At 46.7% G+C, this 14052-nt stretch overlaps 1 protein-coding gene across 1 annotated transcript in view; it reads right to left on the bottom strand.

Annotated features, from left to right (window-relative positions):
• Window positions 1-14052, bottom strand: part of LAMA5 (laminin subunit alpha 5) — a 125808-nt gene that overhangs the window by 23511 nt on the left and 88245 nt on the right. The window contains exons 42-58 of the mRNA XM_040438838.1: window positions 13717-13827; window positions 13503-13630; window positions 13335-13415; window positions 12156-12370; window positions 11853-11953; window positions 11288-11468; window positions 10963-11106; window positions 9933-10084; window positions 9740-9850; window positions 9460-9571; window positions 8573-8746; window positions 8196-8392; window positions 7978-8094; window positions 7742-7896; window positions 7507-7648; window positions 7248-7350; window positions 6458-6571 (exon numbers count right to left, since the gene is read on the bottom strand). Coding sequence (XP_040294772.1) covers window positions 6458-6571; window positions 7248-7350; window positions 7507-7648; window positions 7742-7896; window positions 7978-8094; window positions 8196-8392; window positions 8573-8746; window positions 9460-9571; window positions 9740-9850; window positions 9933-10084; window positions 10963-11106; window positions 11288-11468; window positions 11853-11953; window positions 12156-12370; window positions 13335-13415; window positions 13503-13630; window positions 13717-13827 — 2338 coding nt within the window. The remainder of the gene's footprint in view (window positions 1-6457; window positions 6572-7247; window positions 7351-7506; window positions 7649-7741; window positions 7897-7977; window positions 8095-8195; window positions 8393-8572; window positions 8747-9459; window positions 9572-9739; window positions 9851-9932; window positions 10085-10962; window positions 11107-11287; window positions 11469-11852; window positions 11954-12155; window positions 12371-13334; window positions 13416-13502; window positions 13631-13716; window positions 13828-14052) is intronic.

Below are 14052 nucleotides of genomic sequence, written 5' to 3'. Positions count from 1 at the left end.
GGGCCATGGGATCCCTGGACAGCGTGACGAAGTCCTCGACCTTGTGGTTGAAGTGGGAGGCCATGAGATCCACGTCCGGATGACCCCATCGCTTGCAGATGGCTAGAAAAACCTGCGGGTGAATAGCCCATTCGCCGCAATCCAGATGTCGACGCCGGGGATGTGAACTGCTGACAGCGCCAGAACATGGTTTTCTGACCAGCTGAGAATCAGAGCTGTATCTGCCACGGCTGCCGGGCTACGGGTGTCAACCTGGTAATGTAGGTACGCCACAGCCGTGGAGTTGTCGGACTGAACTCAAACCGGACGTCCCCAGAGATGGTCGATCCAATGCCGCAGAGAGACGAATCGCTCTCAACTCCAGAATGTTGATTGTGAGGGAGCACTCCTCGCGTGACCACACGCCTTGAACGGATAGATTTTTCGCTGTGATGGATAAAGACAGGACTTTCTACCGGTTCAGGATCCCAGGTTCCAGGGTGTCCACTGATGCAGATAGTAACATGAAGATAAGCATCCTTGATGTCTATCGAGGACAGGTACTCCCCCAGTTCCATGGACGCAATGAAAGATCTCAGGGACATCCGGAAGCGGCGGATCTGAAGGAAGCGGTTGACTGCCTTGAGGTCGAGAATGGGATGGACCGTCCCCTCCTTTTTGGGGATCACAAAGAAATTGGAGTAAAACCCTCGAAAACGGTCTTGCGCTGGAACTGGGACAATCACTCCCTGCTGCACAAGTGTGTGAATAGCCTGAAAAAAGGAATTTGCGGCAGAGGGAGAGGTCGGAGGAGACGACCGAAAAAAATCGGGACGGAGGGGAGGACCTGAATTCCAGCTTGTAGCCCCTCTGCGATGACCTCTCTCACCCAAGCATCCGAGACGTGAGCCAGCCAGAATGCCGAAACACAGGGACGCCAGGAAGAGCGAGGCTTGAAGGAAGGCTTGCGCTTCTGATCCAGGGCAGACTTGTCGGCCGGCCTCTTGGGGCTGGAAAACCACAAAAGGGGGGAAAAAGAACCCTGCTCTGTGGTAAATGAGTGCTCTTACCACCTGTAGCATCAGAAATTCTCTCATCCAGGTGCTTACCAAAAAGTCTGCTGCCGGTAAAGGGGAGGGCCGTCAGGAGCTGCTTTGAAGCATTATCTGCCGCCCAACAGGAGAGCCATAGGGTACGGTGAATAGCCACCAACAGTGCTGACGAGCGGGCCATAAGCCTGGCCGCGTCCAGAGGCTTCATAAATATATGCACTGGCATGGGAGAGCTGCAGGGCAATATTGGCCAGTTCCCCAGAGGGGACCCCTGAGGAGAGACCCTGACATAAATGATTTGCCAACTCCCCCATAGCTTTACTCACCCATGTAGAGGCAAACACCGGTTGCAGTGCTGTGCCCACTGCTTCAAAGAAAGATTTTGCAAAAGCTTCCAGTTTCTTATCCCTGATATCAGAGAAAGAAGCCCCATCCGCCATTGGCAAGGAGGTATGCTTAGACAAGCAGGAAACTGGTGGGTCCACTATAGGGGCCATTTCTTAGTCAAATCCTCCAGACATGGATAAAGGACGTTTAAGCGTTTTGGCAAGGCAAAACGTCTACCACTCCTTGGAAAACAACATTGCTTACCGGTAATCATTTTTCTCGATACCCATGACGGCACCCTATGAGACCTCCCATCTGGACAGGAAACCTGAGAAGATAAAAAGAACACACCCCCACCAAGCACCAGTGGAAGAAATAAATTGTTCTCCGGAGAGAGAAGCGGTACCTATGTACTAGAACATTCGACTTATATATCCAGATTTCCTCACATAGACATATATATCTATATTTTATTTTATATTTTATATATTTATTTTTTCGGGAGGGAATTTTGGAGGTCGCCGTCATGGGTATCGAGAAAAACGATTACCGGTAAGCAATGTTGTTTTCCCCTCACCCATGACGGCACCCTATGCGAGATAAACTATAAATCGGAACCTAGGGAGGGACTACAGCCTGAAGAACCCTCTCTCCGAAGGATGCATCAGAATGAAGCTGCAATCTATAATGCCTGAGGAAGGTATGTGGAGAACTCCAGGTGGCTGCCCTACAGATTTGGGCTAGGGAAACATCTGCTCTCTCTGCCCAGGAGGTCGAGACTGCTCTAGTGGGATGGGCCCCGAATCCAGATGGAGGAGGAAGCCCTAAAGAAATATAAGCCTTAACTATGGCCTTTTTAACCCATCTAGCAATGAAATTTCTGTTCTGAACTGTTAGAAGGGTTTGGAAAAAAGAATGGCAGCACAATATCTTGGCTTCTGTGAAAATCAGAGACTACTTTGGGTAAAAAGGTTGGAAGTGGTCTAATGACTACTTGGTTCTCCAGAATAGTGGTGTAAGGAGGATAAGCCGAAAAGGCTTGGATCTCTGATATCCCCCTAGCGGAGGTGATGGCTAAGAGGAAAGCCATTTTTATAGACAGGATGTCTATCGAAACTTCGGACAGAGGTTCAAAGGGCTCCTGTGTAATTGCTGTCAAAACCCTATTTAAATCCCGGGGAGGGGAAAGAGGTCTTAGGGAAGGATGGAGTCTGGCTGCTGCAGATAGAAAACGCTTAACCCAAGGGTGAACAGCTAATTGGAAGTCAAAAAAGTAACTCAAAGGCGCCACCTGCACCTTTAAGGTGGAAGCCTTGAGCCCCTTATCCAGACCAGCTTGTAGGAAATCCAGGATCTTAGGGACTTCTGGAGGGCTAAACGGATCTGGACTGGACCCTAAAAAGGAAGAGAAGGTTTTCCAGACTCTATTATACTTTCTGGCCGTAGTAACCTTCCTGCTGCCTAAAAGGGTGGAAACTACTCTGTCGGAAAGGCCTCTCCCTAACCAGATATCCCTATCAACTTCCATACTGATAACTGCAGAATTTCTGGGTTGGGATGTAGGACCGGGCCCTGGGAGAGAAGATCTTCCCTGGGAGGAATGATCCAAGGGGGATCCCTGGATAGGTTTATCAGGGTTGAATACCCCACTCTCTTGGGCCATCTTGGGGCTACTAATATTATGGAGGCTCTTTCCCTCTGGACTTTTTTCAGAACTTATGGAATTAGGGAAAGGGGAGGGAAGGCTTATCCGTATTCCTGATTCCAATCTTGAGCTAGACCATCTACAGCTGTAGGATTCTCTGAACGATTTAGGGAGAAGAATCTTTCCACTTTCCTGTTCTTCTGGGAGGCAAAGAGGTCTATTGTCGGAGACCCAAATCTGGACACAATCTGAGAGAATACTTCCTCGTTCAGACTCCATTCTGCTTGACTTAGCTTGACTCGACTTAGAAAGTCGGCTAGGATATTCTCTTTCCCCCTTAGATGGACTGCGGATAGAAAGAGGTTCCTGTCTTCTGTTACACAAAGGTTTAAGGTATGAAGCGGATAGGGCCACTTTACATCCTGCACATTCCTTGTGCTTGGTCTTGCTAGAAGACTTTTTTGGCGGCTTTGAGGTCTACAACATCAAATAATATACCATTAGTAAGGAAAAGAACGTTCTCACCCATAGCAAAGAAACTTTTCCTTCCCCACTCCTTAGGACCGGTACCGGGCTTGCGGGCCACAAAGGTTCCAGCGGTTCAGCGCGTCCATCCACAGGTTCCATTACACTGCCAAAGCTGGGAACCTCTTCAACACAAATACTGTGTGCCTTTCACACTGGCTGCCTGCTCCTGCAGCCGCTCTTGTATTTGAAAAAACGCGCCTCGGCTCCTACTTCCGGTATCCTGAGGTCCCTGAAGGCTCCGCCCCCCGACGTCATCAAAATGCGCCCCAGAGCGGCCGCGCGCATGCGCAAAAGCGCTTGATACACGCGGCCGCCATTCTTAGTACTGGAGGCGGCCCTCACCCCGGGGCAAGAGTGGGGAGCTGCCTGAACACGGCCACAGCCACAGAACTACCGCTCCCCAGGGAAAAGGTCTCCGTACAGCAATCGGCCCAGACCCTCCCCCAGCGGCAGATGGTGCTAAGGTATGTCTTCGGCAGCGGACCTCCGCTGCCCCTTTTCAGGATCTCCCATCTGGAGGACAGGAAACCTGAACTGGTGCTTGGTGGGGGTGTGTTCTTTTTATCTTCTCAGGTTTCCTGTCCAGATGGGAGGTCCTGAGTCGCATAGGGTGCCGTCATGGGTGAGGGGAAAGAGAGGAATCAAAATCCTGGTGGTTGGGGAAACACTTGTGCGAGCGACAGGACTTCCTAAAAGAAAAAGCCGTTGAGGGTGCGGGGTCCTCAAGCTGTAACATCTCTACAATCGCTGTAATAAGATTGTCCACCATGGAGGAGAGTTTGGATGACTGACCCTCAGGAGAGAAAATCTTCATCTGAAAACCTCTCCTCAGAACATGCCTCTTCCACGGAGGGCATGTCGTAGTGAGACCCTCTAGGAGGTGGCAGAGAGGCAGAGGAAACGTGAGACACAGATAACCTTTTGGGGGAGGATGGTCTGGCCCGTTTAGCGGGACGGCCGCGATGGGAATGAGTCCCAGGATCCCCAGAGTCGGACTGGTCAGAGGACTGCCTTGCCAACAAACGCCCCAATATTTCCACAATAGCATTGTTGGTATTGGAGACGTCCTGTACCATCCTTGACATGGAACGCGCCCACTCCGGCTCTACCATAGGCTGGGCAGTAGGGGCGATTGGGTCCAGGACAGAGCAACTTGACGGTGAAGCAGCGCACGCAGAGCAGAGGGGATCTGACTGAGCAGATGGAAATTTTGCGCGACACTACACACAAGTAAAATGGCGCACAGAAGTGACCGCCTGCTCTGGGGTCTGGGCTCGGACATAATTAGAACCCTGCAGTGACGGGAAGGAGGATGAGGAGGGTAGGAGGGTAGGTAAAACCCTGTAGGAAGGGGAAACCACGCTTACCCGGCCTGTGTCCCTCCACACAGCATGTCCAGAGGAGCCTTGCCAGCGTCCCGCCGTAGGTGCATTTAAATGCAGGATGTGGGTGGAGGCAGAAAACAGCGCCCAGATTCTCTCCAACTGATGGCGTGGGGGCGGGGAGAACTCATGCCTCACCCGCAAAATGGAGTCGGCCCCTGGCACAACTCTCCTGCTGGCCTCCCCCCTGCTCGCGGGAAACGAGGTAGCGCTAAAGTCCTGGCCGAACGGAGACGCCGGCCGGGGAATAAAAACCCGTGGGGATCCGATGCAGGAGTAGGCCGCAAAGAAGTCGGGGCCTCAATCAATCAATAGCGGCCCCGGCAGCGCCCTGGACCGGATGACGCGCAGAACCAGAAAGGGCCTCTGGAAAATGGTGCCTTGTACCCGAAGCTGCAGCCCCCTCCAGGGAACCAGCTCTGTGGGGGGACAGGTAACCTGAGAAGGGGAGGATGTTGGAAGGAGGGGAGTACTTTGGGGCCAGGAATACTCACCTGTCCAGCATCTCCAGCCAGATTACCACCTTCGATGTGCGGACCCTTGGGGAGGGACGCCACACCGGAAACAAAGGGGACTTGTGGTGGGAGGCCGTGGTGATCCGCAGGCTGGCGGGATACAGAGGCTTTTAGGAACCTCTGGTCCTCATTTGCTTCTGGAAAACGGAAAGGAGCAGCGGGCTTGGGGACCCCCTGGTCTCCCATCTCCTGAGTGAGAGTGCAGGCAGCTGAGACCGCCTGAAACTCCCGCTAGAAGAAAATAAAATAAAATCAGCAGACCTGTAACGCAGGGAGGTCTGCCTCCTACAGACACTAAGCTAAAACTGATTTAGCTTAGTCCCTGTAGGAAGAGTGTAGCTGAAGGGAGGAGCTCACACCTTTGTGCCTAGTGTCCGCCTCCTAGTGGCAACAGCTATACCCATGGTCAAACCTTTCCCCCTCAATGATATGGATGAGAAATAAAGTCATCCCTTACCAACCCTACTGCTCCTGTCCTGGTTCCCCTGCTAGTCCTTCTACCTGGTTCTTCTTGACATGATTCTGTGTCAGTCCCTGGCTGAGAAGAGTCAGTGCTGCAGCCAGTGATTGCTGAGTAGTCACATTTTCTGTGTGGAGAGAGACCAGGAAGTGCTGGACATCGGGGAAATCAGTGAGATATTGCCTTCTTTTTTTTAAAAAAGAATACTGCCCGGAGAACCTCTCCGTGTAGCAAAGCAGGGAAGATGAACAAAAAAGTTGGCTAACTATAGCCACCATTATGGGGGAGCTTGGGTTCAATGTAAGCTCTATAAATCCTATCTTGAAATTTTCCACTGATGATGTTTTCAGGCAAAGGATGGTCCTTTATAATATAATATAATCCAATATCTATCTAATATCTATCCATCTATCATTTATATTGATATTACTAAATAGAAAAAAAGTTTGTTTTTTAAAATGTGGAAGCTCAACAAGATGGCATGCGGACTATTTGCCGTGCTCTTCCCTGTTCCGTCATTCTTGACTAGAGGGATTCGGTTGCGATGGAAACAATTCAGTGATTTGTACCTCGTGTCATGCTGATTTTGTCCATGACAGATCTCAGCTCCGATTGAAGATTTTCCTTCTTTGTTTTGCTGTCCTGAAGCTTCTTCTTTGCTTCCTGCAGCTTCTTCAGGACATCTGTAAAAAGAAAGGGTCAACAAGTCGCTCTAGGCCTCCGAATGACACAATCCACTAAAACAAGTCATTTGAAACCCCCTGGATGTGTGAAATTGGCACTGAACTGACTATAAGCACATTATCGCCAGCTCCGTGATGTGCAGAAAACCGACTTGTTATAAAAGCAGCAGATGTTACCCCATGGATCCCGCCACTCAGTAAAATAACTGTGTGGTGTCCAAGGTAGTGGCAGACAGAAATTCTCATACAATTCTAGTTGTGGTCAAAGAATATCTCTAGTTGGTGCTGTATTGATCTTTGTGCTCTGAGGGTAATATGGGGGGAATGTTCTGAAGGTCCTGTTTGCTGTACATGAGCAGATTATGTAATGTAAAGTAATGCTGGGGGTGCAGAGGTTACAGTCATTCCAAGGCCCTGGTGCCTAAGTTCACACAAAGTCCCATAACTGCACAGGAAAAGAGCAATCAATATGATATCTGCACAAAAGTGTAGGCATAATGGACACAGCCACGTGACTATAGAAATGAATAGTTCAACATAGTACTTAGGGCACAGATTTAGCATTTGGCCCCCGATACTTCAAACTAAACCTCCAGCATATGGAGTGAATACATCATTGCAGTGATTAAAATAAATTGCAAGTCCATGATACCCTTAGAAAGCTTTCTGAACTCACCTCCATTTAATTCTTCCTGGGAAGTTTTGGCATCATGTTCTAACTTTGAACTGTTGTTCTTCAGTTCTTTCCCTCTTTTCCCAAGCTGCTCAGATAGGATGTTCTGTTGAGACATCAGGGTGTCAGCTTTGTTGCATTATTCCTCCACAACAGAGGGGGTGCCATGTTGTATTGTTCCCTTTTAACCCACTAAATATGCAGCTTCTGACCTTTCCTTTATAGCCTGATATCGCCTATAAAGGGATGAGACACCACCCACCTTAAGCGTCTCTCCAGCCACTCGGTTGGCATCTTTTGCAGCTCTATCAGCCTGCTTTATGGCATCAATGATGCTGGAGTAAGCATTGGAGGCATTTATGGCCTTCTGGATAAACTCATCTTGGTTGGAGTCTCCAATGGCACTTAAAAAAGATGGTAGAAATGTAAATAACACAACACAATTTATAATAAGTTGGAATAATCCATAACCGGTCTTAAAAAAAAGTTTGTCTCACTTGAACAAATTCTTTGCCACTTGACTTAGGAGTCTTGCATGTTCCTCTGCCTGTTCTACAACAGACAGCTTACTGCTTGCTGGGGAGAACTGCTTCACCTTATCCATAATTGGGCCTCTGGCCCCATCCAGTCCAGCTGCCAACTTTTCATACTCCTGAAGACAACATAAGCCAATTGCTTGAATACTCTTGGGTGACAAGTGACTGGGTACTGTCCCCTTCAATGTCCTCCTTACCTCTTTCATGTCATCTATCATTTGCCATATGTTCGAGACTTGAGCCAGAGCATCTTCTCCCATCTTAATTGCATCCACTAGTTCTTTGTGTTGTGCCTTCAAGTCATTGATCTTAAGCTACAATAATAAATTGAAGATGTTCTAGCATATGATGGATCACAAGCTCAAAAAAAACCAGTGTGAAATTTCTACTTGTCACTGAGGATCTCATCTAGTACCTTGTTCTCCTCCAGGTTGTTGTAGTTCAGGCTGTTGAGAGCCTCAGTCTCTATGATTTTGTTCACTGCCTCATTCAAGGCATCCCGTAAATCCATTAATTCTGAGCTATACGTTTCAAGTCTCTTCTTAATCTCATTCAGTAGGTCTTGGTTGGCCTTTAGACTGGAGAGCAGCTCAGCTTTTATTCGATCCAGTACTAAGAAGAAAAATCATTCATCACATCAATATACACAGTGGTCACCATCAGCACCAGATCACCATGATAGTTCTCAACTATGAGAAAACCATAAAAAAATGTTTCTCCTAATGGGCAACCCCTACTCATACCAAGTATTGAGTAACCCGTCTTTGAAAGCGTTTTCCAGTGCCTACTTACGTTTTTTGCCTTCTTCATGCTCCTTCCATGTGAGGTCTTTGGCGTGGCTGAAGTCCTTGTCTCTCATCTCCCTTAACATTTTTTCCACATCAGTCATGATCCGTTTAAACTCCTCAGTGGATGTGACATTACTGGTGTTTGAGGAGCCAATCTTGCTCAGCTGATTGATCAGTCCTAACAATATTTTAACAGACATTTTAATTAAGCATCTGAGATGGATACAACAGCGTTTAGGATCATAAATAATCTCTTGGCCACAGTGGTTACAAAGAACATCTCTCACTGTGAAGGACCTGTCCTGCATTATACAGAAAGCCCCTTGATTTGAATGAGCACTGACAAATGTGTTATGTCCTTTGTGGAGGCACCCCAGAGAAACTGAATATTTACTTCCAGGTTTCCTAATGGACTGCAGATAATTGCCGGGGTTCCCAGCAGGAGGGCACATTGCGAACAGATTATTATCAAGGGACTCCTCTAGCAAGTAGAGATTGTCCTAAGTAGAGGGCCCTTAGAACCTAAATGCGGATATATTAACAAGGTACATCAGCCAGCCCCTGAAGAAGAGGGTACCTTCCATGGCCTGGTACCCAAGATTTGTGACCATGAGTCTTGATATTTTATAGCAGTAAAAGAAATGGAACAATGTTATTAGATGGCTTATTTGATCACTAGTGGCATTTTGACCCTGATACTTAAGAACTGTACAGAATAGCCAATTAATTGCACAGTTGTTGGGACACCATACTTAACACTTTTAGTATGGTTATTGCTACACTGTATGACAGCACTTCATACATGGGAAGGAGGTGAGAACACAAGGTGCTCCGAAGGCAATGAAATAACTCAGCACCTGGCAGAAGTAAAAAAAAATAAAAAATTCTCACCCAGAGAATTATTGTATAAAAACTGTACTTGGTTCATCAGGTCTTTTGCTTTCAGATTGGTTCCCCTGGTCACTTTCTGTACATTCACTGCTGTTCTGTTTGTTGAATTCACCTGGAGAAAGTAAAGTTCATATGAGGTTCCATACATCCATCCCGTAAGCTATATCAAGCATTTGCATTAATTAATAGGCCAGCATTTATCTAGGTGTACAATATCGGTATATACTGAACATTATTGGAGCACCACCTTGTGGCAAGAAGAGGAGAATACCCCACTCACCTTCTCCTGCAGTGCATCAAAGTCTTGAGAAAGACTAAAACTATCATCTTCCAAATCATCAGCTTTATCTTTAATACCATTAATGGAGCTTTGATACTGGAGCCATAGATCCTATAAAGAACAATATGGCACAACATAAGTGTTTGATGAAACATCACCCAACCAGACAGAGTAGCATATATTCCCGGCTTACCGTCAAGTTTGCAATGGAGGCATTGAGGCTGCCTAGACGAGTCCATGCAATGGAACTGATACTCAGGTTGGTGAGTTGGTCTCTGATGCTGGGAATAAAGTCTGCCATACGTTGCAGGTCCTCCAGCAGAGTCACCACACAACTATCACAAGCTGCAAGAAGCACAAAAAAATCATCACTTAAAAAGGTCATGCAAAAATCAAGAATCATAGTACTCAACGATCTCTTTCTAACAAAGCTAGAACCAGCCCTGTACCTCACATGAAACCAGAGATCTCCCCAGTCCTTTCTGAGAGGTGTGTCCTATTGCATTTTTAACCCCTTGGTGACCATTCATTTTAGCCTTAATCATCGGGGGGCCACAGCGGACAAGGGGGGGGGGTTTGAAAAAAAAAATACACCCATGGCATAAGTGGGGGCCGCCCTACAAGGTAATACCATAATTAGCCTATGTCAAAACTGATGAAAGGTCCTCTTTAAGGCTAAAATTAATGGTCACCAAGGGGTTAAAAATGCAATAGTGTCCCCTGAGTTGTGCGCCAACAAGATTTACTGCAGACACACATTAAAAATCTACAATTAAAAAGTGACATTTTTGGAAGGGTTTTCCCAATTTTAACGTGACTGTTAAGAGGTTGATCAGAACAAGAAGAGGCAGCTACAGTTTTCTGAGTTCAAACAAAGCAGTTCCATAGTGTACCATTAAACATGTGAACATGCTTTCTAACATCTTTCTTCTATGTTACAATATGATTGATTTAACAGGCCAAAAGCCTGAGGCTGAACTACTAGAGCTTGACAACATTTCCTGTTCCCATTAATGTCAGATCCAGATTTGTAATGAAGACTTTCTCAGATTCTATATCACCAATTACATTCATTTAGAAGTCAGATAGGATGCAGATACTGGAGTATTTTGTGATTTGGCCTCCATGACAACACGGCACAGGACAAGGGATGTGTTGTCATTAGGATATCCTGGGCCTATAACTTGAACATAACTTTAGAATAGGGAGCAGATAATACTCACGTTCACACTTCATCACTTCTGGTCCATGGCTGACTGGTACCTCGTACGGGCGGCTACAGGTGTCACACTGCTTCCCAATGAGCCCGTCACTACATTTACACTCCCCGGTCCGTGGGTCACATGAGCCTCCTTTACAATGACATTCTAAGGAAGGAGAAACAAGGGTATGACATGAATTATATCCTGAAATAAACTAACATAAATAAAAAATACAGCCCCCAGCATGCCCTGACAAATGAAGAATGTCAGGGCATGCTGGGATTTGTAGCTTTGCAACAGCTGGAGAGCTGCAGGTTGGAAGTCAATGATCTAGAAAATCACTTACTTGTGCAGCCACTAGGACCGAACCTCCAATATCCAGGGGCACATTGCTGGCAGCGGGAACCTGTTATACCGGGGAGGCAGTGACATTGACCAGTTTGGGAATCACAACTAGAACTGGTTGAGCCCTCGCCACAGCTACATCTCTGACACCCTGAGCACCCATCAAATCCATAATAGCCTTCCTAGAAGAGAGAAATAAAAATCCAGAGGCATTTTAAGAGAATGTAAGGGATTATAATGTCCACTTTTGACACTCCAGAGCTGCATTCACAATCCTGTAGGCTCCAGAACAAAAAATCTTGCTTGGCATATAACTTGCTTGTTCAGCATCTGCACAGAGCTTGTTCTGGTGTGCCCCACGGAATTGTGGACGTTGAGCTAAGCTCCTAGGCAGTGTCTGATGACAAGCTTGATGACAGTTTACAACAATAGCCAGCAGAGTTGTGATTGCAGCTCTGGAAGTCAAGCTGTAGTTTAGGATCAGTACAGGATAGGTAATGTAATGTACAGTGTTCGACAGCGGACATACAATTGTTGATGGTTGCTACTGATCTCTGGTATATTACCTCACAGCGGTTACAAGTTGGACCAGTCACTCCAGGTTTGCACTGACATCTTCCAGTTCTTGGGTCACACGTGTCCATTCCACAGGGAGAACAATTACAACCTACAGAACATGTTATATTGTAACACATAGGAAGTGAACACCAACTAGTGTACCTGACAACTGACCCAGGCGAATGGCCTGTTACAATGTGTCAGTGATCTATCTCACTAGAACTATGAGATGGTGCCAGTAGGACCTGATGAGAAGGGTTTACTCTACTCTATAGAGGCTTAGGATAAGATGGGCAGTATACTGTACTTACTGGTGCAGTTTTTGGCAGCTATTGCGTCTCCATAGAAGCCCGGCGCACACACCTCGCAGTGCGGCCCAGCGGTGTTGAACATGCAGCCAGAACATGTCCCGAATAGGGGGTCACACTCGCTGAACAGCATGTTGGAGTCTGTGTTCCCGTTACAATTACAGGGCAAGCAGGAACTTCCGATGACCATAGGATTCCCATAATAACCAGGAGCGCAACTAACAAGGGAGTATAAAGATGAACATAGTCATTTCATTTGGACTTGAAACCAATACATAGAAACATAAATTTCCCCTACATCTTAAATTCTTTTCTTAAAAATATATCTTGTTCGAGGAGTTTTCCATTTTCATGATTCTTGCTTGCAATCAGTTAATGGAAATATTGGGGGACATTTATAAAGAGCAATACCTTTTTTGTGACTTTTTTAATGTCCGTGCAACAATACTGGCGTATAAAAAGTCACAAGGGCCTTTTTTTGCGGCTTTTTTTTTAATGCCTGTGCACCAATGTCAAGTGAGTGGCGGGGGCCAGGGCATCGACCCTGACAAATTTACCAACATATACGCCTGGAAACAGGCGTAATTGTTGGCAAAAAACTACTCCAGTCAGGGGCTGGAGTTTTTTTTTACGCCTGGCTCGCCGAATGCCTGAATTATTCGCAATCATACACCAATGGAAAAAGGGAAACAAGGACCGGCGTAAAAAGCCACTCTTTGTAAATGACGTCATGTGAGCCATAGGCAAGAGTAGCCAAGATGGGAGCTACCAGATCAACTATTCTAATGTATAAGACAAAGGGGGGAATTTATGAAGACTGGCGTTTCATACGCCAGTCTTCACAAAAAGTGCACTGAAGCAAGAAGCGGCAGGTCAATTAACAAATTTGCATCATCTTCTGGCAATCCATGTGCCAGAAAATCAAACCTGTATCATCTATGAGCTGGTGTAAATTTGAGCTATAGTTTACTCCAGTTTCTGGCATAAATTTAGTAAATTCGTCGGCCTGCAGGAGGACACGCCCCATCCACTTTTTAAAGTGGTGAGAACAGCGTAAAATGGTAAAAAGTCAATTTTATTTGTGAAAAGTGCAGCTTGCACAGATCTGTCATGAGATAACTGTGATTTTACTCAGCATATTCCATTCAGTTTTCAATCCATATCTGTTGGTTCTTCACTTACCGTTCACATTTTGCCCCCGCGTAGCCTGGTTTACAGAGACACTGAGTGGATGAACCCCTTTGCACACATCCAATGGCAAAACTGTAAGTACCACATATAATGCACGGTTAAAATAACGTGACAGATGAGAGCTGACACACAAAAAAAACTATATCATATGGCACTTACTTGTTGGAGGGCACAGACAGTGGGCAAGGGCAAGCGACACAGTGTAACACTCCACCCACTGTTCCGTTGGGTACAAACCCTTCTTTACAGCGCTCACACTGGTCACCCTCCGTGTTGTGCTGGCATTTCTAGAGATGACGACGTGAGGTGTTAATGGCATAGAGAGTATAACAGAATAGTTACTATGGGGGATGGGAACACAAAAAAAGCTTACCACACAGGTGCCAGTCCCAGGTAAGCACTGGTCCGAATGCCCACCGCAGCTACAGGGCACGCACTTGCCCAAGAAGAGACCCTTGTCTCGGTAAAAGCCAGGGGCACATTCCTGCCAGAGAAATCAGATATCATATGTCCATGGAGAATCCGGTACTGGATGTCTTATATTATTCATGCACCGTCGCCCCTCATTAATTCATTCACAGTTCTCAACCTACTGTAGCTGTACCCTCATACCCACCATAGATTTAAGGGGCATGTGTGGTGTGGTGGTTGGACATGCTTCTGTCACAGGCCTCCACCCTCTTCCACTGCTACATGCAGGCTGGATCTG

Source organism: Bufo bufo, chromosome 6 (genome assembly GCF_905171765.1).
Source record: "Bufo bufo chromosome 6, aBufBuf1.1, whole genome shotgun sequence".
Classification (NCBI taxonomy): Eukaryota; Metazoa; Chordata; class Amphibia; order Anura; family Bufonidae; genus Bufo; species Bufo bufo.
The sequence above is the reverse complement of the archived record's forward strand: the minus strand, read 5'-3'. Positions and strand labels throughout refer to the sequence as shown.